This window comes from Anguilla rostrata, chromosome 7, assembly GCF_018555375.3.
Source record: "Anguilla rostrata isolate EN2019 chromosome 7, ASM1855537v3, whole genome shotgun sequence".
NCBI lineage: Eukaryota > Metazoa > Chordata > Actinopteri > Anguilliformes > Anguillidae > Anguilla > Anguilla rostrata.
In genome coordinates, this window is record NC_057939.1 from 37,921,320 (window position 1) to 37,949,088 (window position 27,769).

At 37.5% G+C, this 27,769-nt stretch overlaps 1 protein-coding gene across 3 annotated transcripts; it reads right to left on the reverse strand.

Moving 5' to 3' along the window:
• Window positions 1–508: 508 nt before the first annotated feature.
• On the reverse strand, window positions 509–22,936 carry tlx2 (T cell leukemia homeobox 2). 3 transcript variants are annotated; one of them, XM_064344214.1, is made up of 5 exons: window positions 21,849–22,936; window positions 10,559–10,774; window positions 9,327–9,564; window positions 2,676–2,856; window positions 509–2,103 (listed from the first exon to the last, which is right to left on the reverse strand). In XM_064344214.1, exons 1-5 carry the CDS (start codon window positions 22,330–22,332, stop codon window positions 2,092–2,094), a joined length of 1,131 nt encoding a protein of 376 aa, XP_064200284.1. In that variant the 5' UTR covers window positions 22,333–22,936; the 3' UTR covers window positions 509–2,091. The 3 variants fall into 3 exon arrangements, with proteins under 3 accessions (XP_064200284.1, XP_064200283.1, XP_064200285.1); XM_064344213.1 differs by lacking the exon at window positions 509–2,103 and having other exon boundaries at window positions 2,640–2,856; XM_064344215.1 differs by lacking the exons at window positions 509–2,103; window positions 10,559–10,774 and having other exon boundaries at window positions 2,640–2,856.
• Between the last annotated feature and the right edge of the window lie 4,833 nt (window positions 22,937–27,769).

The following is a 27,769-nucleotide window of genomic DNA, read 5'->3' on the forward strand; positions in this document are numbered from 1 at the left end:
GTGTCTGTTAAATGTAAATGTCATGCACATGATATGCATAATTTAACAAATATATAAAGGTGTCCCGTAACCAAGTAAAGAATTATGCCCCTGAAGACTCCAAACTGGAAGACACAGTGTAGAACACATTTTATGCAGTTATTTTATGGTGTTTGGTTTCTTCCTTTAGCAGATTTCGCATTAAGTTTAAGATTAAACCAACCTGATGTGCTCATTTGGTTTTGTGCCGTGAGGCACCATGGAGAACCTGAAGATAAATGTGGCATTTTAAAAAGAGAAAGCTAATGTGTGCCAATGTTTCAGAGCCAGGGATGTTAAGGTTCTGATGACATTTGAAACTGTGCAGTCGAACAACACAATTCTCAAACATCACAGTATTAAATGGTAACACATAAGTAAAAAAATAAGATAAATATTTCAAGAATTAAAAGGGGTTTTAAAAAAAAGAAAATCCAATCAATATATTATAATTAAACTATATTTGTTTAATTAATGGGCTTTAAAAAATAAAAAATAACAATGAGTAACTCATCAGATTATTAAGCAAACATGAAAACATACTAATACAAAATTAAAAGCTGCATACTCCCTTAATACAATGAGAAAATGCAAACCTTTCCATATATTAAGTTTTATTTGAAAGTGAATATGTTCCTTTTTACATATGAACAATTCAGAAAAACGAAAAAACGAAAACCAAAAGTGCAAAACATGGAAACATGACACATATCTCACTTGATGGCAGACAAAACTGTAAAACTTCCAGTACTTTGATGGATTGACATCGTCTTAACTGCTGGAAGTTCAAGACAATTGGCAGGGAGGGAAGTGGTAATATAAAAAAAGAAAAAAAAAAAAGCATTCATTTAAAAGACATGATTCAATGTCTTGCGCCATACAATTCTGTATTTCAAAAGCTGTCGTTGCTGATCTTTATCTTGTCACTTTTCAGATATGCCCTCATCTGCACCTTTACCGAACTCTCATTTGAAGCGTAATTGACGCGTTGCCCAGCCGAAAAGGGCATTGGCCATTGTTCCGCCCACACATCCGCCCACATTTTTCAGATCCAAGTCAATCCGCGCATACCTTCTCCACTGCCTTGATTAGAGTTTGATGCCTCATTTATGCATCCATGAACCACGGGGGGTGCAACTCTGTGACTCAACGCCTCCTCCCCTTCCCCGGGAGAGATTTAGCTGGACGTCACTGTTTTTGGGATGTCCCGAATGGAAAGTTTTGTTCTTTTCCCATGCTCACCTGGAAAGTGATAAGCTCTCGTGTCTCTCCACATTGCACCAGGGGCCCTGAGATCAGCGAAGGCCGTGTTTCCACAAATCTGACTTGGGCTTATGACCCACGACGTGGAGACATGTAAACGGTTCGACGGGTGGCTCTTATCCATCCAAGTTCCTGGGGCCTTTTTTTAACTAAACTCACCTGGTGCGGCTCTCTTACTTTCAGGCCAGCCCGTCTCAACATATTGATGCATAGCTGGCCTATCCCGTCAAGCCACCATTGCTCAATATCCTTTCAACTGTTGGCACATGTAAATACCAGAGTCTACAGTGAGACATGATGGGTATAAATGATAAATGCCAAAAAATCAAGGCTATTTGATAACACTTGAAGCAATGTCAAGTCAAAATGACATTTAATATAAAGCACATTAAATAGGAAGTTGTGGTCAGTCTGACATGACATGGTAGAAAAGGACACAGCTGCCTCTAGACCAAACTGACAACAAAAAAAAAATGAGGTTTAAAGTCTCTGCCTCAGAGGGAAATCCCAAAAGTGCACACACAGACACATTTGGAACATGCATTCAAGTGAAGTCATATGCATATGAAAACAAAAGAATATTTAGCCACATTGAAGCTGAAGTGTAGCCTGTGGGCTAACGATGACTGACAGTCAGGATCCATGACTGGTCCTGTCATATGCTCCACCCTCTGAAAGATCTTTGAAGATTAGCTCCACCCTCTGTTAGACAGACAGTTGAAGATTAGTTCCACCCTCTGTTAGACTGACATCTGATGATTAGCTCCGCCCTCTGTTAGACAGACATCTGCAGATTAGCTCCTCCTTCTGTTAGACAGACAGCTGAAGGGAAAGTGAAAATCTCATGTAAGGTAAGAAATACTAAACAGATTCATGTAGGACAGAGTTTGTCTGCCCTGTCCATTTTAATGGATCTCAAACTGTATTTTCAATACCCATGTTTGGGTGCACACACAAAAAAATGTATTACTTGGCATTGGAAGATATATACAAACATTAGCAGGTATATCAGGTTCTTTCTTTAAATTCCCTCATAGTCTTTCTATTATAAATGTCAACTCAATCCCTTACAAGTCATAAACAGCTGCAATATATAGGTAAAAACACGCCTACACACACTCTCTCTCACACAAACACCCACACACGTAAAATGCATGAGGACAGGTAAATATCCCTCCCTTATTTTGAGTTTTACACAAAAGTCACACATCTCACAATGCTAATTGAGGCACAAGGGGCAAAGTTATGGCAAACTGTCCACTACACAATAGCCCACCCATTTCCTCAAATGGACCCCCCACCCACCTTTAGGTCCCCCACCCAGAGAATGCCTTGCCCCTTCCCCACTGCTGCCTGGGTCAGACCACAGATGCCACAGAGGTGACAGAGGTCACCTTGTTGTCTTCTGCCCAGGGCTGCAGGTTCTGGAGGGCATATAGTGAGGAGTTGTGCAGACAGAGTGGATCCTGCTGCAGGGGCTGGTTCAGAGTTTTCTGGAAGGCCTCCTGCTGGAGCTGTAGCATCAGACGATTGGCCTGTTGTCTCTCTGCCTCCCGCTCCTCAGCCGTCTGCCTCCTGGTGGTGGGAGGGTAAAAACACAAGTGTTGATTTTTGTCTGCAAATCACATTCCCCTTAAGAGTATTTGGTTCTGTCTGTTCATCGGGCTGCCTTCTTCCAACTGTATATTTTCAGCCTGGTGCTGTTGTTGTAAGCTGACAGATGCATGGTGCATTTCCCAATCTCTGACATAACACAGAACCTCACTACCTCTGTTAAGTCACAACAGATGTGTTTATTGGAAATGACAGTAACTTGATTGAACCATGGATATAAATCTTTTCATGGTGGCAAGTGCTTCCACCAGAGCTGAACATAGCCCTTCACATTGACAGCATGTTGATCATGGCTAATCCATTTCGATTGTACAACCTGCCTTCCTCACAGCATTGATTTTCTAATTTGTCAGACACCTACAGTACCAGATAATGCAAAACCGGTTAACTAATTTGTTACTTCATTTGTTTGCTTTGTTTTTGGAAGAAATATTTAAATTTCTTAACCTATAGATGCTTTTGTATTAGAATCTCAAGTAGGTCTTTCTGTACATTGTACTTGAGTAATAAACGTAGTTAATAATTATTATATAATATAATCCAATATGTTTTTAAGACATTCAGTTCTTTACCAGGTTTTTGATACCCTAAAGTGTAAAAGCAAACATGTTATTTTGAAAAAGGTAAAGATCAAACTGAGAAGCAGTATTTATCTATTAAGAATGTATCTGTGCTGAATAGAAGCACTTAGAGTAAAGTACTTATTCTTGGTTTATTCAGTATACACGAATGACAGATTAGCATCCAGAAAGCTGTACAGCAGCCTGATTCTCTGAAATCTCTTTGCTCTTCTATTATAATTTCCCCCTATTTCATTTGACAAACTATATTAAGAACACACACTTAATCAGAGTTGTTTCATGATCCATTCCAACAGATAGCTGAAGAGACACCCAAATTGCATTAACTATACATAGTATAGTATAGTATAGTATACCATTCATAGTATAGTATACCACTTAATGTATGCTCTGCAGTACATTAAAAACCGTGGAAGACTTATACAGCTTGATTCCCTAGAGTTATGACTTGCTTATAGACAAGCATGGTGATTTGAACTCAAGTCCAAAGCTCCTGACACGACTTCTTCTTAATGATTGTTTGATAAAGCATGGTGATAAAGCAGTGAATATAGCTATTCAAGATGAGGATCCAGAGTTACATTTCCTGAAAAAAATCCACTTCAAGCCCAACCATGCAAATTGCTCTAGGCATATGCAAAAAAAAAACAAGTCAATAAATGATTTATAGTATTCATTTAAAAGTGGTGACCAGTAATAATAAGCAGGTAATATAAACAAACAAATCAATAATTTAATTTTATTTATTATTGTTTTATTAATGCATTCATTTGGTTGGTGGGGGGACATGTGGATGGACTGTAATATGCCTAACCTGGACAGTAGACGTGGATAAATCCTACAAAAAAACTCACTCATGCACGCCAAGCACCATCCATCAGCCACACGTTACCACTAAGCTCATTACACTAATCTGATTTCTCATCTGTTCATTTGATCATGTCCTTATTACACACACGGCAGACACATACATATCCGTCATGCAGAGCCTCTGTGCTACTGCTGGGGAGAGGTAATAAATCACTGGAAAAGCTACAAACCCGAACCACGTATGTCCAGCCTGCTCATATTTCACCTTGTTTTTCTGCCGACCTAGCCACAGTTGTGTGTGTGTGTGTGTGTGTGTGTGTGTGTGCGTTTAGCCATTGAGCAGTTTCGAAATGTTCTAGAGTGATAATTAAGGAATACTCAAGTAAAATTCTAGGGGAATGGAATTATAGCCGTATGCATGTGCAGTGTCCAAAATGCATGATAGTAGTATTTCATAGATAGTCTTATACATGACAGTCAGCTCTACACTCAATTACTCACTGTTCTCTTGTGGGAACCGTTCTTTAGCCCTGTGTCAGGTGTGTCCAATCTTATCCGAAAAGTGCCAGTGTGAGTGGAGGATTTTGTGTTTACCCACAGTAAGGCACTTGATTTTACTTAACGTTACCTTGGTTGAAGACCATAATCGGTTAATTAAATCAGGTGTCATAGTACTGGGCTAAAACAAAAATCTGCACCCACACCGGCCCTTTCTGGATAAGATTGGACACCCCTGTCCTATGTAATTTGGGTCCTAATAACACGCCCCATCATATAGTCAATGCAAATCAATGCTAACAACCACCCACTTTCCCTCCTGAAACTTGTTTATAAAACCAGAGGTACAAAAGCATTATAATTCAAATTAGTACTCCTTTTAAAAGGACCACATAAATTTGAGTAAATTGGGGTAGTGTTTCTTTAGGGAACACTGTTTTCCATTATACAGACCGGTCAATATTCCTTTGGACAGCAGCACACAGGCTGCCTTTTAAAAGGAGGAGTGTTTTTGCTTTGTCAAGTGAATTTGTTTCTTAAAAAGGTAGATAAAACAAGGAGCTGAGCTAAGCAAAAACTGTGTATTTTTGTCATCGTCAGAGAGACTATGGGACAATTTCAGTGGAATAATCTAATCTGACTTTTCTGTTTTTGTTAGCAGTGGTTCGTGAGTAGTTGGTGCATCCGCAGTCTGCTGAGCCACCCCTTATTCTCCAAAGATGACAAATGTACACGAAAGATAGTCTTTGCACTTTTTCAGATAAGGCAAGATTGGTCCCAGCGATCAATTGGAAGGGGTCAGAGCAGGGTGGGGGTGTGGTGAGTGGTGGTTGGTGGGGTGAGGTGCTGCCTAGGTTTTCAAGCTCTTTTTGAAATCTCCTAGTGTGAGGGAAGCTTTGGGAAAATTATGTGAAATGATTTGTTCAGTATAATTAAACAAATTTGAGTGGCAGGTATTCAATCCGCCATGTTATGCCTTGGAGAGCCATACCCCATACTTATACAGCACTGACAGTTTCATACTTTTCAGGGGTTCAAAAAGACATTGGTGTATCCAGAAGGAAACCCAAATCTGAGCTGGCTAGTTACCTATATACATAACATTTCATCAAAACATTTTGTCTAGTAGGCTAGATAGCTTACTAAAACTTAAGAATATTCTATGATATCATTCCCCGGCGGCATGGTTAGTACTTGTTATTTCCTACGCCTGGTATTTCATTAACAGTAGCTAGTTAGTTACAGTAGCTTTCTCGTGACATAAATGTAGAGTTACAGTTTGCAAGTTAACTATCTACTGGTATCTGCTTCCTCTACCTACCAATAAATGATAGCCAGAAAGTGATATTGTTGTGTTTAGATTTTGAAATCTGTTAGTGGATTTACAATAGGAAGGATAGCTTCTTATTCCTACTAATAATAAATAAAGTAGCAGCGTCTTAAAAAGTTGCATGTTAATTTGAATTACCATTACATGGAATACAGTTCAAACCATGTCTGCCCTGTTTTATGCACACAGCTGACTCGCTCAGACATTTTCCATGACTCACACGTTGAATGGCAATCTCACATTCACACATTTAGGTCCAACAATCTCATGCATTTCCATGAAAACTACAGTGCTGAGTTTTCTGCATTTCATGTGACAAATTTATCATTATCATAATTTTAAAGAATGCCTCAGTGTAAACCACCAATAGATATTAGCACTGTTAGCTGTGTGTAGATTTACCACAAGAATGGTGGCTTACTGTTCAACTAAAACCCACTTGAAAATAGCTGCCTTTACATATTATACAAATGCAAACATATGATAAAGCTGAATTGGCAATTGTAATCTCCATGTACAAACATCACCCTCTGTAACATTACCACAATCAGTACATTTAAAGTTTGATGATTTGGGCCACTGCACCATGTGACTGAACCAGCTATGCCAGCTGTTTTTAGACAGTAGGGGAAGACCTACAGTGGTCCAAAAATGAGCTGTGTTATCATTACAGCACATATTCCATATAAGCCACACTACCACTAGCAACTACTTGCCAGTTAAGAAGATGGTTCACAAATTAATTCACTTTATCAATTGGTTAAGCTATGGCTTAGATTATTTTAAAGTTATAAATAATTCCTGGATACAATCGCCTTTGGATTTCTGACATTCATATTCATTATGCATTCATATACAGTAAATTCAAATGCATTGTGCATGTTTTCAGCATTTAAAAAAGTCAAGAGCAATCACATGCTGTAATACATATTACAACATTAACATATTTCACATTACTTTACAGATATGAAACCAACTAAGAATAAAAGAACTGTGGTTTCCTGCATTTATTTTTCAAAATGTGTTTGTATGTTGGCCCTAACACTAGGACTAGTATTTAATCATATTGGCATTTCATCTCTCATTTGGTATCTTAAAATGTTTTGTCACCTCAACAGTCTATAATAAAATCATAAATTACTGATGCCATGATTCAGTTGCTGCCAGCCCATATGAGTAAGAGTTCTGCAGAGCACAGACCTCTTTCTCTGGTGAATTTACACACTGACTTCGGTTTTATGGTTGAAGCAGTAGGCACCATGACAACACGTGTCCTATCTGGATTGAAAGAAGAGCTTAATTTCATATGACAGCAATCTGACAAGTTTCAGTTATCATCTAGCAATTGCAAGCAAATTGATTGAAAAGAACAACTTATTTTGTCAGTTTCAAATATCAAGAAAAGCATACTGTGTTCTAAGCAACAAGACCTTTGTCATTCTCATTAAATACTACTGTGTTGGGCAACAGAGCCCAGACAAATAATGTTGATAAAATGATAGCATCCAATTAGTATTCAAGTAATTCAAAGAATGAATCAATTATATATATATATATATTTTTTTTTTTTTTTAATTTTATTTTATTTTATTGATTAACAGCTTTAATACACTGCCCGTAAAAATTATTCATAGCCTTGATACAAATTTAACAAAAAAGGGAGGGTACAATAAATAATACAAGTACAGGGCTATGTTTCATTTTCAAATGTGGAATATATTCTACTTTCATGATTCAATTGAATTAAACAAAATACAGTTATTTATTTATTATAAGTAAAATAGGACCAATAATATTTTTTTTTTCTTTTTCAAAAAAGTCTGGAAACTGAGATATCTATGGCAAAACAATATTTTTGTGGTCAGTTAGCCATTTCATTGTTGATTTTGAGGTATGACTGACATAATTGTCTTGCAGAAAGTCAGTTTGAACTTCCTGGCAGAGAGCATCAGGATTGTCTTGGTGCTTGCTGAAGTTCATTATTCCATTGACTTCAACAAGACCTCCAAGCTCAGGTGATGCATAAAGCCCATAACTTAAAAGATCCACTTCCATATTTTGCCATAGGCATGATATCCTTTTCAACAGAATTTCAATATCTTACACCACCAATCCAACTGCTGTTGAGCATGGCCAAATTTGGTCTCATTAGGCAATAAAACCCCAAAAGTTTTTTTTTTTTTTTCTGGCAACCCTTCTAAAAAGCCTACTGGCATGGAGGTGGTATCAGATTGTAGATTTGCAGAATTTGTGGGGGCCCCCTTTCTTTTCCTCGCAAACGATTTGCCTCACTCTGTGTGGGAACTTGTTGCATGTGGGTCCTCTAACATGCATTAAGGTTCCATTGATTTTAAACTTCTAATTATTGACATAATAGCAGAAAGTGTCATTGTTAATTTATTTTATTTTATTTTTTATTTTATTTTTTATTTGTAACTATCTCCTGACTTGTGAGGGTCAACAACCCATTGTTGTTTTTTCAAGTAGTTGCCTTTCCCTATGAGGATAGAAGACATATGTTTCTACCTTATTTTCATACCACAGTGAAACAGAAACTCATGGGAGGCCATAGTTCCTAAAATAGAGATTAACATAACATGCATGTTAATACAGAGCAGTTTTGTTGGATTTTATTTAAAATAATTAATATGCGTGTGAAAAAAGTATTACACACATCTTTTTTGAAAATTACTTCAATGGAATATTTTTCTTGGAGCAACTGTATTGTATAAAAGAATAAGATTGTTTCCAGTTTTTGAGCACACAATCTAATTCATTGCTGTTGTGTTTATTTTATTGCATCTTGAAGGGTGTGAATAATTTTGGAGAGCACTGTACTGACAGTATACAAAGACATGATATATTATATAGGTCAATTTAGGTTAAGTTAAGTTCAGTTTTTTTTTTAAATTATGATTTTTTTCTGTTAAATCATCCACCACATGAAGGTGTATGTACCGTTAATTTGAAACAGGGCTGAAATTTTACTTAAACATGATCAGTTTTTGAGGTATAACTGTACTATAACTGAGAGACAATAAACCCATTGGGTGACTGTGCATATCCCTGCCAAAACCAGTTAATAACCTATGTCCTGTAAATACAAAAAAAAAAAAAAAAACACTTACTTAAATTATAGTATAGATTATTACTTGCATTTATGCCTAAATAAATTCCAGGAATAAATGCAAATGACAAATGGGAAAACCTACCTCCATTTTGTTCTCCTGTTCTGGAACCAGGTTTTGACCTGGGCATCGGTCATCTTCAGTGTCTTGGCCAGGGTGGCACGTTCGGCCGACGCCAGGTACTTTTGCCGATGGAAGCGCTTTTCCAGCTCGCAGATCTGCACTCGACTGAAGGAGGTGCGGGGCTTTTTCCTCTTTGGGGGCGTACGGTTCTGATAAGGGTGTCCGATCCGCCGGGTCACAGAGAATGGAGACAAGGCCGCTGCCGAGGGAAGAGGGCAAACGTGTCTGTCAGGGTGTCAGGTGACCAATCCTGACTCTCTGTCGGTCTGACGCGACTAGAACAGATGCTTTGTGTATCACGTGGATAAGTCAGATGTTCTGTCAACATGTTGCAGCATGACAGAGACAGATGTTTTGTCAATGTATCATCACCGTTTCTTAACCAGATGTTCTGTCAGTGTGTCAGATGCCAGTGTTCCGCCAAATAATTAATGTTAAGTCAGGTCTTCTGATAGTGTTTCACTCAATTAAAATAGATGTTTTGTCAGTGCATAAGATGACAAATCCTCTGTTATTATATCACATGACTGAGCCGGATGTTCTGTTCATGGGTGGGATAATTATGGTGCTGTTCTGTTCAAGGTCTTGGTGTGCCATCCCATGTTCCAATGCTATATCATAGTTTTTGTGTGTTCAAAAACATTCAATAAAAATAATGTTTAGTTTAGTAAAATGTAATGTTTAGTAATTTTCCATTGAAACACGCAACGTTATACAACAGAACTAATCACTTTGTAAGTAATCCCTACATACTATTTTTTTTTCCTTTGTGACTGAAATTTGATTGAGTATTTGATTGATGTTGCCACTGTTTATCATATATACTATATATGTAAAACCAACGACGGCATTTTCTATAGGCATGAATATTTATTTTATTTGCACTTAATTTCAGGAGTATTTACTCTTTTCTCAGAATTATTCAATGTTACACATTCAAAGTGTAGTGTGCAGTGCAGTTACATGCCATGACTATTTGATTGATTTTTTAATTAATTGGGCTATATTGCTGGTAAACTACCTGAAGCTGTCTGTCATTAGATTTGTCTCTAACGGCCAGTGGATTAAGCGAATAGGAAGTGCACGTGTTCACGCTAACACACTGTGTTTTCGTCAGTGGAAGGCTGCCAACATCTCTCCCAGCAAGAGCTGGGGAGTCCGCAGAACCATAGGGGCCCTGCCCTCAAACTCACCTGGGCAAGCGCCCTTGAGAAATGGGTAGTCCAGGAGCGGACTAGCCTCTCGCAGCAGGGCGAGATCGGGGTAACAGTGTTTGGCTAGCGCTTCCACGGAGCTCCAGACGGGGGCCCCGCTGATCTCCCCCTCTGGAACAGGGCGGAGGGCGGCCAGGGAGGGGTGTCCCGCCCTGCCGCACGGGCCTCCCACTGGTCCGTCCACTGCCTGCTCCGCTATAGAACAACAGAGGGAGATATAGTCAGGGTCCCCGTCCCGTGGCAGCTGCCGCGGTGGGCTGTGGGGGCACAACAATACTCTGAGTGAGGAGTCACCACGTACATTCGCCTGACGTCAGCGTTGCGCAAAGCCTTCTGCTTTCATTCTAACTCCCCTATTATGTCTACTGTTTGTAATCTGCAATTCTGCCACTTCTATTCTAATATATTTCCATTGTTATTTTGTCATATTACTATTTTCAATTATTATGTTTTATAAGTTGACGTGGATGCTCAGCCATTTCTCTTGTGAAGGATTAAACCGATGAATTATGCAGAATGTTTAAAAGAAATACATTTTTACTGTAGTTTTGTATTATTCACATTTGTTATATCGATAAAACTGACGCGGTCAGATATTTTTGATTCTTAAAAATTAATCTTATCAATATACTTAATGGCAAGATATGATACTATCAAGTATGTTAAGAGGCTTTCATTTTTTTCATTTTAGTATGCAAAATCAAAGCTTTGCAAGCTTTATGACACTCTGTAGACCTTGCACCATAACACTTTGTCAAGACAATTACTGCATTTGTGAGAGCACGTGTGAAAGTGAAATTTAGTTGTGTTGCCCAAAGTAAATTTAATTTTGTGTTTAAGACAATTCACCAAAAACCCAAATGGCGTTCTACCTTGTGGAACATGTCTTGTAAAAAGAAATGTTTGAATGATTTTCTTAACTGAGCAGAACAGACACTCAGGATGGATCCTTTAATTTTTTTCACAGGTAAGCGCCTGCCTTGTGTGTTCTTTGTGTAAGAAATAGCTGTGGGGTAGCAGGTGGAGTACTGCTTTCCTCTATTGATATGCAAATACATTTGCATTTGCGCATTTGCAAACAATACACATGTACGTGCTTAGAGCTCGTCTTGACTCGCATTGTCTGGGAGCCTAGATTGTGCCTGTGGAAGTGACGAGCACGCCTCACTGTAATCCTGGCAGGTGATCGTATTGCAGGATAAACAATGTATTTTCGCTGTCAGATATAGCACCGGGAACCGCGGCGCATATGAAAACATCTGCGATGGCGTCCCACGGGAACGGGAGCGCTGTGTTGAGAGATTGATGATCCGCATTCAGCGAGAGCAATCAAAATTCATCCGCACTAAAGATGCTTTAGGGGTTGACGAGAAGTGAGCCGCTCCATTGGCACTTAGATGAACAGTACTTGAAGTGATCCCTGACATCGGGATATTAATCTCCCGTGGCCAGCGTGAAAATGGATGCGCTAAAATTAACCATTAATTAAAAAAAGGAGGAAAATATCAATAATCGCAAAAGCAAAGTGGCATTTTCAAAATCAACTGATGCACGTGTATTACAGCGTGCTGTGTTATAGAAAGGTTTTAGTTCATTGACATTTTGAGTGTTTAAGCAATAAAGCAAGGCTCTCTATTATATTGCCCCAGAGAAAGAGGGAAAAAAAAATATTGTGGACAAGCTTCAAAAATCTACAGGAGGATTTGGCGTTGTTAGCCCAAGCATACAAGTGGAGAGGTCGCGATTTAATGTTTATAAATAGTTTTAGGCCAGTGGAAAAACTGCAACACAGTGGTAGTTTATTTTGGGCCTCTAGAATAGCTATGGCCTAAAATACAGTCAAGAAAAATCTCCATGCCGACATGCTCACATGCAACTGAAGTTGAATGCCATCATGCATAACTCAACAATGCAGTCAAATGCTACAAGAGAGAGGTCCTTCCTTTCGTAGTTTTTACACTAGTTTTTTTGATGATATTTTTAACTGTGAATGTATGTGGAAAGCACATTGAATTTATTGTGGCTATTTCATTTGAGTTCAATTTCATCTGGTAAAATGGCTAAAACAGCCTTTTGGCATTAAAATGATCTTCGAGAACATGACTTCTGAATTTCAATGAACTACGGAAATAATCAACAAAAAAGAAAAACTTAATCTATTTGTAATGTTACCCCATATAGTGAACAAAAGCAGCATTACAAATACACTGTATCAGATTTTTTCCACATGATAAATATGTTTTGCATCAGTGTTCCCTTCAAAAACTGAAATTATCCGAATAATTGCACAATGGTAGCAGTCGTCTGAATTACAATACAGTACTGACAAATTATTCATTACCAGATCTCATCACACAAAACCCTGATAGGTTGTTCAAATTAGCTTCTAACCCACATAACAAAATTAGAGTCTACTTCAGGTATTTTAAATTGCAGGCTAGTAAATAGTTTTTCACCATCCATGTTCTGTACGATTATAGCCATCAGAGAAAATTATTATCTGCGCATTTCCAAAAGGGATTACCAATCATGTCTCTTATTTGCCTTTGACGCCTGATGTAATAACTGTGTCTTGACAGACAAATCAGAAGTGGTATTAAAATTGATAATCCCATTGTCAACATAATTTTGTGGTGCTCCAGATTTCAGTTACCAAATGTCAACTTAATATTGCCTGTTTCCACGTGATTGGTTTTCAAACAGCTCTAGCGGCAAGATCAGTTTAAATGTGTTTTATCTTTAAGGATGATGGCTCCAGGCAATATGACCCTTGCATCTTCAAGATTTCCTTCAACCTGCCATCCTAGCACTTAAAAACAGCGAGATAAAAAGAACAGGACACCTGTCCTCTGCTATTGCTGCTCTGTGAACGATCTTTAACTAAGCTACCGAACCATATGTGCATTATCATTAAATGGGAACAATCATTGTTATATTGCGCTGATTAAAAAAGCAGTGCAATGGGGAAAATTGGTTGTTAATTACCATATTTTATCTTTAATAATTTTTCGACACTCTTAAGCCAGAAAAAAAATCACATATTTTAAACCAGCAAAAATGACATAAAATTGTTTTTTTTTTTTTTTTTTTTTTTTTTTTTAATGTACTTTATAAATATAAAGGGAGCTATTTTCACACAAAAAAAAAAAAACACGAGGTCTGACGGCTCAAAACAGAGAAAGGGAGCCTGACTTAACTCCACCCATGACATTGCTACACTTTTTTTCCTATGGTGACCATCGCATCGGAGTGTATGAAACAGCTCAGTGGGGGTTACAGATATTCACTTGAAGGTGTATCTCTCATTAGCACGTCATTATCTGGAGCCCAAACGATCGTTAACACTGCAGAACCACGTTAAACAGGAAATAAAGCCCTTTTTTCAAATCACTCAGGGGCTCTGCCCAGAGATCATCTGCACTCGTAATAAAATTTACTATCAGCATATCACAGTAAATGCTGCCGTGGAGAAATCGCGGGCCGTAACGGAATCATTTCTACTTAATAACACTTTCTTGCGACAAGGTCTCTCTTTCCCATTGTGAAAATTACCTTTGTTGCAATCTAATAAATATATCTGTAAAAGATTCAAAGGGGGATATTGAAATATACCAGCAACATCTATTGCTATTTATTAAACTGCTGTGCGAAATGTGGTTTTATGCGGCTGTCATTAGGTTTTGCCTTTAGACTGGGAATTGAACCACCAAAGAGCTCTTCAGAAAAATAAACAGCCTCCACGACAAACAGTAAATCGTCTTTACTTTTCCTGAGCTAGCAACTGTTATTTTTCCCAGATGTCAGAGTCATCATACCCACCATCACATGCATCTTGCCTCCTATCAATTCATATTTATTTGTTGGGGAAGTCATTATTGTCTCTGTAAAATGAGAACCCCCACTGCACAATGAAATTCCTCAATCATCCCAAAAATTCTCTCTCTCTAAAGCAACTGCCATTGCCCGCTACTTCGTAGAGTAATATAACCGCCAAATACACAGAATGGGCCTCACGTGGCAATGTGTCTATGTGATCAGCTCAGTTGTTATAAGAAAAAAAAAACCCAACATGACCTGATTCTCTCCTGTTTTTTTCGCTGAGTGTTCTGTCACTGGCAAATGGCTGTGGCCTGCTGGTGCTCACTCGTTCTTTCTCTTTCTCTCATTCTGAAAAGTCCATGGCAAGGCCTTTGGCTCCAATTAATGGCCGAGAGAGAGAGAGAGAAGAAATCTCCTGTGGGCCTGAGTCAACATCATCCCTGCCAGCACCAGCGGAAAACTGCATACGCTGCAAAGGCCTGCAACATTGTGTGCACGTTTTCTCAATGGAGTGGACAATTACCTCCATAGCTTTTACCTTTGATGCTAGAGCCAAAATGAGCCATATCCTGCACAGAAGGCCTAAATGCACAACTACAAAAAAATCACATTAAAACTGCAGGGATGTTAAATTGTTGAATCAGATATTATGATATGTATTGTTGCTTTAAGATTATTCAATCTCATCCATATTTTGTTAGCCAGTACTAGGCTACTCATTTTCATATCCAAATTGTAAGATCATCGGAAAAAATTTTCATACTGAACTTGCGCATTTCAAATTATTTAACAAAGCACTTGTGTAAAACTAATTTGGTAAACTTGACAGATAGGAATTACGCACCGGCAGGAAATGTCGTCCCTTGAAATAAAATTTTTTTTAAATGTAAAAATAATTTTCTTAGGGTTTTTTTTTTCTTAGGCCTATTTTCACATAGGCATACCGAAGACACTATACAACGAACCTACAGCTGATATATGCAAGTGAATGTAGCCCCTACGTTATTACTTTTAACGCGTTAATTTACAATTCAGAATCAGCCAGATAAAGGCCCCGTCTTCCAGGGACTACAAAACATGTACTAACAGTATTTGTTGACTTGAAGGACATGGCTGTTTAAGATCTCAGCTTCATAAACTGCCACGAAGTCGATTCACAATATAATACCAGAGGTGTTATATGTCTGCACATCTCGGATCAAATATGTTGAAATTCTTCCAAACATCAAATCTTTGCCTCGTGCCCGATCTGCCGGCTGTTATTTTTATGATGTGACAATTGCGGTGAGCTCCTGCGCACGCGATTTAATATGAATGGGGACGCACCTGACGAGACCTTCCGATGGCCCAGTAAAAATTATCTCAGTTGAACACGTTCCGTTCAGGAACTAGGCTACTCCAAGGCAATGGATAGCAAAATATCGTCTAGCCTACATATGCACGTGTAGCGAACACGTGCATATGAATTGTAAACAGGACTAAATTGGCCTAACTATTTCGGTATAAAATGTAAAATAAATAAATAAATACATTCAACATAGGATGGTTTTTATTTGAACACTATCGTACCAATGCCTGGAGCATGTGAACTCGTGCTGTTTTGGCTATATATAGGATGAAGTGTGGTCGAAATTCTGTACAGCTTTTGTGCAACGCATGATGCACTAAGCTCTCAAAAATTAACTGAAGATGAACCCTGTTAAACGACTGGCCCTCGGTGACTATGAATAGGGTTGATAAGAATATTTACATCATAGCTTTTTCAGTTGACATATCAATCCCTATCCTGAATAATTAACGAGGAAAGCCCAGCATTGTGAATATTTAATGTGCAGGAATCCATACTGTCCCTCATTTTTATCCAGTTAAATATGTGCCGCGTCAGAACAGTGGCTAACTCATATTGCTCAGACTAAAAAGAAGTAAATATTATTCTGAAGATGGAAACAAACACGTTTCAATTCCAAACAGACTGCACACTCATTATTTACCATTAACTAATAAATTGTTTAATATTTGTGCTGGTGAACTATTTCTTCGCGCTGGATCGGTCTCAGTTAGCCTACAAAGGTTGCATATTTTAAAAAAAAAACTTTCTTAAAGTTTGCATTTCACGTGGGCCCTTTGCTTCACAGCCAAGATGCAACAACTTTAGGCGATACGAATTTGCCTATGTCATTTTTACAATGTACAAACTGTGAAAAGGTGTTTCAGGCTTGTGGATTGTTCCACTATTTGCTGTATTCTTCGTCACGGATGGCTTGCGCGCATTTATTTATTTATTTATTTATTTATTTATTTATATTGCTAACTTAACTGGGTATATTACTTGTATCAATTTAACTCTTAAATGTACTGCCTAAATGTACTGCCTAAACAACTTCGGCTGAGAACAAAATTCAGTGAGAGCCGAACCTGCTCGTTTTTTTTTTTTTAAACCATTCTCCATTGTATTGGTGAGAACGAAACCAACAGGCTATACATTGTACGGTTTACTATTATACTTCCGTAGTTGTTGTTGTTGTTATTATTATTTATTATTTCATGGGCTTTTCGGCTATTGTACAGGACAGTGTAGAGAGACAGGAAGAACAGGGGAAGAGAGAGGTAGAGATTCGAACCGCAGACGTTGCGGCTTGTAATGAGAATGACACGCCATTATTATTATTATTATTATTATTATTATTATTATTATTATTATTATTATTATTTGTGGTAGTAGTAGTAGAAGTAGTAATTGCAGTGCTATCAGAGAAGCCTTACAACAGAAATACGGTAGGAGCAGCAACAGTAGAGACGTAATGTTAGTGCTAGTAGTAGTATTGCCCTTTTAATTTTTTACACGACACACACACACACATAAATAATTCGAATGTCTTACAAATAAATAATATGAGAAAATACACAGTACACAGAATATACTGTATATACGTATACAAACACATATTTATTAAATAGCAGGAGGGAAATGATCAGAAATTGCTGCATACAGGATGGACATATTCTGAAGTGCAAATATTGCACACACCCAAGAAGAGGGAAGGATCTTTTCCAATAACATGCCGGCTACATCCTGCTTCTGGTAGATGGCATTTATACGCATCTCTATGACATATAATAGAGGCTATTTGGAAGTATGCATTTACCAATACCAATCAACCAGTAACGGCAATGTATGTTTAAATAATAATTACACTTATTTTAACTGAATTAATGGATGATATGACTCGCATTTATAAATGTTTATTTTTTTTATTTTTCTGGAAATACACCCATGCCTCATGTTTATCATGTTGACTGAATTCTAATATTTAAGATCCTGTTATCAAAGAATGTATGAATAAAATATTATTTTTAAGAGGATATTTCTTAACGTAAAAACTATTTAGTTTCGGCAGGATTGTCCTAATTTTTGCACCCATGAAGATAGTTGCTGTGATATGTTTTCAATAGCACTAGATTTATTCGGCAATGAAATTCATTGTGTAGCATACATCTAGCTGTGTGACTAGTTATAGTTATGGGTGTGCAGGCATTCTTTTAATGGAGATGTAGAAATATCACATTTTTGGGTGCTGTAGACCCCATTAGCCCTTTCCACACATTCATGTGCTCACAACCATCAAGGTGACAGTGAAACATCTCAGCTCTTGAGACAATTTTTTCACTCAATCAACGTCAGCACTGTTGTGTCACCGTTTCAAAAATGCTAGTCAGTCCAGGCTTTATATGCCACCGAATCATAAAGATTCCCATTGACCATCACTGCCATCACTGCCACCTCTGTGGAAAAGGGGAAATACCTGATAGGTTACACACAAGGTTGCCAGTTCAGCGTGAAGTATTTTTAGGTGATGGAAAGCGCAGATGGCGTCAGTGTCATGCACAGAAATTGGATGAGAGGTGGTGGCTGTTGTCTTTATGCTGACAGTTTATGTCCCTTGGCCCCGGATTACACCGTGGTCTCTGTGTACCTGCCAATAACACATTACCTTGTCTCCATGACACATATTTTTTTTTTATTTTTTTCTCTATAGACTGCAGGCCTCTACTTGACTCTTGAGCCCTGGCACCATGTGGGCTCAATAGCTGTAGATCTTGGGCAAGACTTCATGGTTTGCCCTGTGACTTACGGCCTATATACCTTCACTGTTTAGGGTTAGAAAGTACATTTTAAGCACAATTGTACTGTATCACTACAGTATACATGGCCAAGAAGGCCGCACAATAAAAGGTTATGTATATGCATGCATGCATCACCACCTAAGCAACATCTGGCAAATGTGAAGAAAACTAGAAAACTGGAAAGCCCACACAAAGCTTATTTAATTTTGCAATCACTGGGTTTATCAATCACTGCCATTTATCCTGTGATGTTTAAATGAGCAGGCATATACATTCGGACTTTGCTTCTGTTCCTATTTCTAATTGCTAATTGTTTCATTGTTTAAAGTTGCTTGTTTTATCTGTCAGATTGTTAGAATAAAACATGTATTATTATTATTATTATTATTATTATTATTATTATTATTATTATTATTATTATTATTATTGGTGGTGGTGGTGGTGGTAGTGTTGATGATGGTGGTGCCGATGCTAATTGTTATGTAAAAAAAAAGTTATACAGATTCGATTTGTAAATGCATAAGGCGTGTCCGAGCGAGGGTTCTGACAGTGCCAGGTGGTGAACATGGAGCTGACGCTATTGCTTGTGTGTCCTGAGGCGGGAAACGGTGCTAGCAATAACATGACAATCACATTCTAATTTGAAAGAAGATACACAGACGAGTTTAGACCCCAAAAGCCAAAGCTTTTGCAAATGACAAATAACAGAAGACAACAGGAACAACAATATCGCATCCACATGGGCTACGTGGGATGAAAATGAAAGCTTGATCACAGCAATTAATTTGTATTAATTCGTTTAGTTACTTAAGTATGTTCAAATCACATCCGAAGCAGGTGCCTGACTCTCCCTCTCATGGGCACCACCACCGAAGTCATTTCCTTTAATTACTACAGATGACGAAGTTTACCTAAGGCGCACTAGCAAACACGAGAGGAAGGATACCTGGCACTTATTATTATTGCCGAAAACGGATTTCATTGTTAACAATACTAGACTACTCTGTAGAATCGAGGACTACAGTGCAACGAAGACGCGGCCTCTTTTTAGGTTCACCATGTGAGTGAAAACATTAAAACGGTCTTGGTATTTTTTGAAAGTATAATGGCTACAATTTCCAGAAAACCACGTTATGATTCTAAAATAGCCTTTGGAAAAAAATTAGCCTATATGAGATACCCGAGTGCCCGGTATACTTTAATAGCGATTGTTTGGCGCGCAATGATGCGTTTGTTCTCTGGGTGATTCCACAAGCACCATTCAATGCTGCCATATTGAATGAGAGCATATAGCCTACATTTAATAAAAAAGGCTCTCTGTGGTGATTGAAGTAGCCTAATCATTATCTGACACGGGCGATTAAGCTAAAACGAACTAATAGCAGCAGCAGCAGTAGCAGCAGTAGGCTTAGTAGTAGTTGCATTAGTAGTAGCAGAGGCTAGTAGTAGTAACAGTAGCAGCAGTAGTAGCTAGCTAGCTAGTAGCAGCAGCAGCAGCAGTAGTAGTGGTAGTAGTTGCAGTGCTATCAGAGAAGCCTTACAACAGAAATACGGTAGGAGCAGCAACAATAGAGACGTAGTGTTAGTGCTAGTAGCAGAAGGATAATAATAATAATAATAATAACAACAACAACAATAATAATAAATATTCGGCTAGGTAATATGCATATCATAATATAGGCCTACATATAACATAATATCATCACATACTCATTCTCAGATTTAACTTGCATCACCACTCTACAGGGACAGAAAACGCATGTTAGATACCAACTGGACCTTTTTAAAGCTTGATCCGTGAACTTACATTAGTGTAATACTGTTGTGGATAACTTGCTCTTTGACTGTGTAAATGTCAATACATGGGTAGATCAGTAACATATTCAACAATAGTATTACAGTTACATTGTGCTGTGGACTATATAATTCTTCAAAATTCTGTATAGCCAAACAGCAAAATGTTCAGTGTTAAATTAACTCGTACCCGGCAAATCGATTTTGTCCCCTGTAAGGGACAGTTATGAAATAAAGTACCATATATTCTATGCTGAAACTTACTGAACATTCAATAAAAATAAACCTAATAACCCTAAAAATAATTTGCCATCCAAACTTGTATTATTTCAAAAAGATAAAATAGGCTACTTAAATTTTTTTCTGCCGGGTGCACAGCATGATATAAACTCGGTTAGAGTTTGATTAACTTCTTTCTTTTTTTTTTCTTCTTTTTTTGCATGCTGTATCTTTTACACATAATGAAAATCAAAATCACATATCGAGTCAGCCAACACGGTTAGCAAATAGTTAATTGAAGTGAATAATAATTAAAGAATACATAGTCTCAAAATAAAATAGCCTGCGCGTGTAATGAAAAATAATAATAAGTTACCCTTTCTAAAACAGTAGTTATATGTTAAATGTTAAATTTGAATTATATATCATGATAAATATATCAGTTACTGTAGGCTAATATAATAAATTCAAGCTTAGCATTCTATTTAGAATGAAAACCAAGATATGAGAATTTGCACGCCTGACATTTAAAGATATATTTATTCTTTGAAAAAGGTCTATACATTCTAATACCCAATGCGGGACTGTGTCCAATATGTCTTTTCACGCTTACAATAAAATTACAGTAATTTATTCAAGCTATTTGCACGTTTCACATTGCGATAGGCATTGATAGTGTCACTATGGTTTGGAAGTGGCCTAAAAAAAGCGTCTGCTATGATGATGATAATAATAATAATAATAATAATAATAATAATAATAATAATAATAATACATGGAATGTTGTACATTTTACAATAATACATTATTTTCGTAAGTTCATAACACGTGTTTATTAATACTGGAATTAAGTGTTTTATCAGCATATAGGCTATACCTTTAATGAGAGGTCCAAAAGAAGAACATTTCTGCACACTACTAAAACAGACCTATTTTATTAGGCCTATTTATTTTTGGAATTTGCGATAATGTATAACAGCGGAATTGGAGAAATATACTCTTTTTATTGCTCTTGATATTTCCAGATGTGTGCAATCGGTACACACTGTCTCTAGAAAATGACAGTTAACGGAAAATTTGCACATTTTCTGTGCATTTAATATGTTTAGGCGTACTGATCTACGATATTGGCATGAGTTCTATATTTGCACTAAATTGGTATTAATTCAGCTACGTAGGAATACTTCATTAGAAAACCATTTTACAGCCGTACGGATTTAGCTAGGCAATAGACTTATTACTGAACACGGGACAGAGACTTTTTTTAATCCAACTGGCGAAAAGTAGCCTACTAAAGTCAAAAGCACCTTACCTGTCAGTCTGTCTTTTGCAAATCGCCTACTGCTTTCCATCCAGGGAAAAGTAAAGTTCCCCATGGTTGACACTGTTGGCACGGTGGGCATGCCAGCCGAGATGCCCGCTGGATGAGTGGAAGGAGCTGGGTGAGGGGTTGGAGGCATCGGTCTGTGGGCAGGAACCCGAATAACCCCACCAGCATTACCAGAGTTTACATTTACGTTCATATTCATGCTCACATTCATGTTCATGTTGACATTGTAAGAACCCGCGAGTCCGGCAGCCATAGAGCAAGCGGGGTTGTACACACTATTGTAGCCATTAGAATAGACGTTGGAGGCCAGCTGGTAATCCGCGTCGCTGGTCCGGTTCGGCAGCATGCAGCTGGTGGCCTGGTCCGTGCTATTCAAAATCTGATCAATCCCAAAGCTAATAGGCTCGTGTTGTTGATGAGTCTGGTTGACTTCTTCGACCCCAGTGTGCTCCATTGTTGTGTTCATGTTCGCGTGCTAAATTACCTCATTAATGTTTTCAAACTGACTTGATTTCTCGATGCACAATAAAAACCAGAAAGCATTTTACATCAGCTTCATAAGGGTTGGAAATGTAAGGCTATATATTTCGCGTAAAACGTGAGCGACCAAGTTCTCTTGAGATGCCATAAGATGTGCAAATAATAATAATAATTACGCAATTCACAGAAAATAATCCGTCTTGATGAATTCAAGAGTTGTGGACAATGAGGACAAACATCCATTATCTGCATGCATTTTAGTAGATTCTATTATTTCGACTTATTGAAGAATATTTTAGATGACAGCATGAAAGAAAAATCGTAGTTACAAATGTACAACAGTAGCCTAACCGACGGTACACGTTCGAACACGGCGTTCTTCTGGCAAATCCGAAAAAGAATGTTTCCAAGTTTCCAACTTGACGTGTAAATGTCTGTTGATTTTTTAAATTTATTTTGCGATAATTACAAGAACTCCAGCCAAAGTCTTTTCCGCGTAACTATATGAAATCATGCTAAGATACTAAATAATCTATAATAATTTTAACCATTAATATTAATAGAGAAAGCAGAGACTGCTCAGTGTTAGTGCTTTCCGATGAGATTTTGAGCAGGTGAGGCGCTCCTTCTGCTAAAACCCTGAAATTCACGTTTCGATTGGCTATTAGATTTCCGGGAAGGGGTGGGAGTTGCGAAAACCTTCTCAGTGTCCTTAAAGAAACATACTCATTTTCGTATTTCTGCAGCTTTAAATTATCAAAACATACGAATATCCAGCGTAAATTGCTGTCAAACTGTCGGAATTGACAGAGAAGAAAATAGAGGACCAAGTCAAGCTGTTCTCCATACTCTTTGAGTAGGCTACTATATGGATGAAAGGAAGGAAGAATGTATGATTTCTGCAGCTGTGGTTCGCGTTTCACTTTCTCTTTGTTTTTATGTTTTATGAAATGGAATGTGGTATATACATAGGCCTGCATATTTACATATATGTTTATACTAGCTAATATAAATTCCACGAGTGAAAATCAGCCGTACATTTTGCGCTTAAATTATAAACGTAATGCGTTGGGGCTTTACGACAGTGCGAATTATATGGATTATAACATTAAGACAACACATATTTTAGACTATGTCAATGTATATTTTAACCTATTCATTTAAACGCTTGTTCTTTCACGTTTAGATTCCGCTTTTAATGATAACTTCCAGGCTAATATTTACATATCGGAATAAATATTTAGCAAATATTAGGCTTCAACAGCGAATGTTTCTACTAGGCTAATACTACTTCCAATAATAATAATAATAATAATAATAATAATAATAATAATAATTTGATTGATCTTCATTTGGTTTGTTCTCGGTTATTATGGAATAACCTACATATCGGTTAGATTCCAAGTAGTTTTTAAAGTAGTAGATTTTTATCATGAGCTCACATGATCACAAATGTGTGCCTGTAATAAATCCATTGATTTCGATATTAGAGCTGAATTACATGTTGAGTATGCATAGGCCTACTTAGAAATCCACCTGTAGCACCAAAGAAAAATGAAGCGAAATTGGATTGTTTTCCAAAGCGTCCCTAATTGTGTGCAATGTCACATAGCAATCAACGTTCTTTATTTATGCTATTTATATCGTAGGTTGTATGGATTTGACTAATGAAATCAATTGAGCCCTCAATGGTTTATATGACTTCAATAACCCATAATAAATAAATAAAAATCATATTGCAGCTTGGCTTAAACCTTCAACAACAAGACTGGGACTGAAGGGGAGAGAACTTGGACAGCTTCGGTGAATGGCTAACAGCGGCGCTGATTGGCGCAAATAATTTAACCTTTCTCCGCCTGGAGCGAGACGAAGGATGGCTCGGTTTCAATTCAATAAAAATGAAAAATGGCTTATAATAAAACTGCAACACGGGGAAAACGAATTTAATATATCATCGTTTTATTACACACTTATTTCAGCTTTCGCACGAATGAAAATATTTCTCAGGCGTTCAAGGTGGCTAGGGGGAAGAATAAAAATCAATTGTGGGTATTCGAATCTATATTAATAATGAACGTTGATACACATTTCAGTCGGGTTGGGGATGAGATGAGGGTATTGTGTTTCCAAAATAAGTGTCGGGTCTTAAATGTGATCGAATATAAGGAACATTAACATTGCGCTGAGAAAAATAATGCGGTCTGTTTAACTGAAGTTGTTTATTTAATTTAAAAAAAAATGCATGCTCCTGTTTGACATTGTATTACAATTAATACCTCTCATCGTTATGAGAAACAAATATAGCATCAGATATATGGAAATGGTAGGACATTATTGGCATTATTATTGGTTTTGAAGTAGGCTATTAAACGGTGACCGTTGAAAAGTGTTCGGTCGAGCCTTTTCTGCATGACATAAGGCTCGATCTGTAAAATACAATAACTTGTAATGTTTCCTCAGTTTAAATGCATTTTTCTGCTCTCTGTGGAGGCCAGAATGCTGTGAGAACAGAATGGAGAAGCTATAAGTTCGAACACGTGTGCGCAGGAACAGGTTGTGGTCTTGAGAAATAAGAATGAATGCAATGATGAGGGCAACATCAAATAAGGATGCATCAAACATCATGAAAAGAAGCACTGTCATGCTTTTTTATTGATTTATTCTCCGTTAATGGGAAAACTCTAGTTACCACTATTGTATTTACCTTAACTTAAATAATATTTTCTCTTATTTCGCACTTTTCATTTTGTTATCTTCCCCGTGTCTTTTTTACATAATGCAATAATCATCTTTCTGATAAATGATGTGTCCAATATATGATGAGGAATCTGAGGATCTGATACGGCCGTCCTTAATTGTATTTTTCTCGGACTCCGATATTGGCCTCTATTAAATTACATTTCAAAAGAGCGAAACGATCCTTCACGTGTTTTCTGACATTTCAGCGTCTAACGAGTTATTTTAGACAACAGCGAATGCTAAACACTAATCCGATTCAACCAAGAGGCAAAACGTTATATACTAATTAGTTTATATTTTAATTATTTCGAGCACTAAGAAAGAGTATTGTAATTGCACCTGGCAGCTCGCACCTACCTAACCCGTGTTTCATTTAATTACATGCGTTTAACCGTCCCTGTTAAAATTAAACTAATTAATATAAAGTCAAAGCATAGTTATAAAATATTGTAATGCAGCATCTCCAACAATGGTTGGCTCAGGGGAATGAAGTTAGTTTATTAGCAACCATCATTTTAATAAATTGGAATAATGCAGGACTTAGAAGGTAGGCCTGCCTCACTAGTCTGTAGCTAGCTGTATCATATACATTATCACAACTGCAAACAACCATAACATAAAGGGGTGCACAGGGTAGTTGATCCAATGACAGCCCTAAAGTTTCCAAAAACATATGCCACTCGACTATAAAAAATGTGTTCCCTTCATAAAACTGTTGCTACTCACAATGTATTTCATCCTCACGCTGTAGGGTAATATTTACATCAAATTCATACGCTTCAAATACATGTTGCCGGTATTTATGTTCAGCTCTGACAAGAGCTACGCGCCAATGAAGATTTACGCGAGTTTCATTTATTTCCCTTTACCATAAATTTGAACAGCATTTTGCAAGCTGTTACCGTCCTCAATCGCTCTTGTTAATTCGTAATATGAAAGCCTTCAGCTGGTTGCCCGGAGGCGCTGTCTAGGTTGGGTTCCAGCGTTTATCGAAGCCCGTGATGAATCGGTACCTTCCGGCGGTGCTGCTCTTCTGGGTAATAAAGTACGGCCAAAGCAGAGACAATAGGAATTTGTCACAGTTTTTTTTCCTCAGGTTATTTGCGACCTGCCGCCCTCGCGCACGTTCAGTGTTGGGGGATTAGGACGCAACCAGCATATGTTTGCACAAAAAGAGCAATGAAGTTGCATAGAAAGGACAGTCAGTGATCATCAAAGCTAAGCAGATTTCATCACTGCTTTGGAATACTGGAATTTGAAAATACTGTTGCGATGCTGTTGTTCGAAATATAATAAAGGCTACATTATTAAACCACCGGCAATGAAAATTCAGAAAAGGACAAATTATCACCACAAAATTTATTTTTCGTATTTAAATAGCCTATATTATAGTTTAAATGAGAAGGCCATGTCTAATATTGTGGGCGTTCAAAATAATTCGCGAATACTTAAGTAATGACATATAGTTACACAGATTAAATTGGTTCATTCTATTTGAAAAAGCAAAACCAAATTATGTAACATACTTTCGGGTCACCCTCAGCCCAGTAAAATGTTTTTTGAGACAGGCGTTGTTTGCCCCCCAATTACATTCCCAATGATAACGACACTACTACTATTCCTACTAATAACAATGGTGGGGGAAAAGATGGTAAGACTGGAATGGGGTAGTTTACAATTCCGCATACGCGAATGATATCAGACAGAGATTTTAGTCAGCATCAAATGTAGTTACATGTTGAGACTCTGTATATTGACAAAACCAAAAACAATATAGAAAATGGAGGGACAACGTATACACTAACAGACAGACAGACAGGCAGACATACAGACAGACAGACAGACGGACAAATATGGATAGATAGATAGATAGATAGATAGATAGATAGATAGATAGATAGATAGATAGATAGATAGATAGATAGATAGATAGATAGATAGATAGATATGTGTATACCAAATACAAGTTGCGAGAGGGAATTAAGGTTGACATGTTCCCTCCTTGCACTACTTATTCTTCCAGTGTCCAATCTTTTAATCCCAAATGAGGACTCACGGCTCCCAGGTCTGCTGCTCAGCGTTTTCCGAGTACTTCGTTCAGTTTAAGCCGTCTGATAGAAGCAGGAGGCGCCAGGTTATCCCTGGGGAGCGGAGAAGTCAAGGACTGCTGCTCGAAATGCAGAATAATGTAATTCTATCTGGGCTGAATTCAACCTAATTACTGCAGAAAGAACAACATGCAGAACTGCTTGTGAATAAAAATGGGCAGAAATGACACGTTCGTCACCATAATCACCACACACTGAAGTGGAAAGTCTCCTTGGAGCAGACACACCATAGAACACGAAGCTGACTGACTTTTGTCAATCCTCTTATTTTCCTATAAAAAGCTGCAGTTGATTGCTTAAAAAGGTTTTGGAATACGCAGCTATTTGGCATATTGAAGATGATTTGAAATGTTTTAAACAAACAGGGATGTTGAAGGGTATGATTATATTTCTCAGTGATGTTGGGTTCAGTATTTCTCTGAGAAAGAATACGTAAAAGCAAATAAGAATCTATGATGATGAAAGGGAAATACACCCTTGGCGAGTATTTTTTTGATTTTTAAAAAGAGCAAACGATAATTGTATTTGTTATAAACAAATAGGCCAACAATTATGTTAGATAATATAGCCTAGTAT

Coding starts and splice junctions, on each gene's coding strand:
- tlx2 (XM_064344213.1), bottom strand. CDS start 22,332: ATGAACACAACAATGGAGCACACTGGGGTCGAAGAAGTCAACCAGACT. Junction 10,775..21,848: donor TGCAAAAGACAGACTGACAG/GTAAGGTGCTTT, acceptor GTTGTTCTATAG/CGGAGCAGGCAGTGGACGGA. Junction 2,857..9,326: donor AACAGGAGAACAAAATGGAG/GTAGGTTTTCCC, acceptor TCCCACCACCAG/GAGGCAGACGGCTGAGGAGC.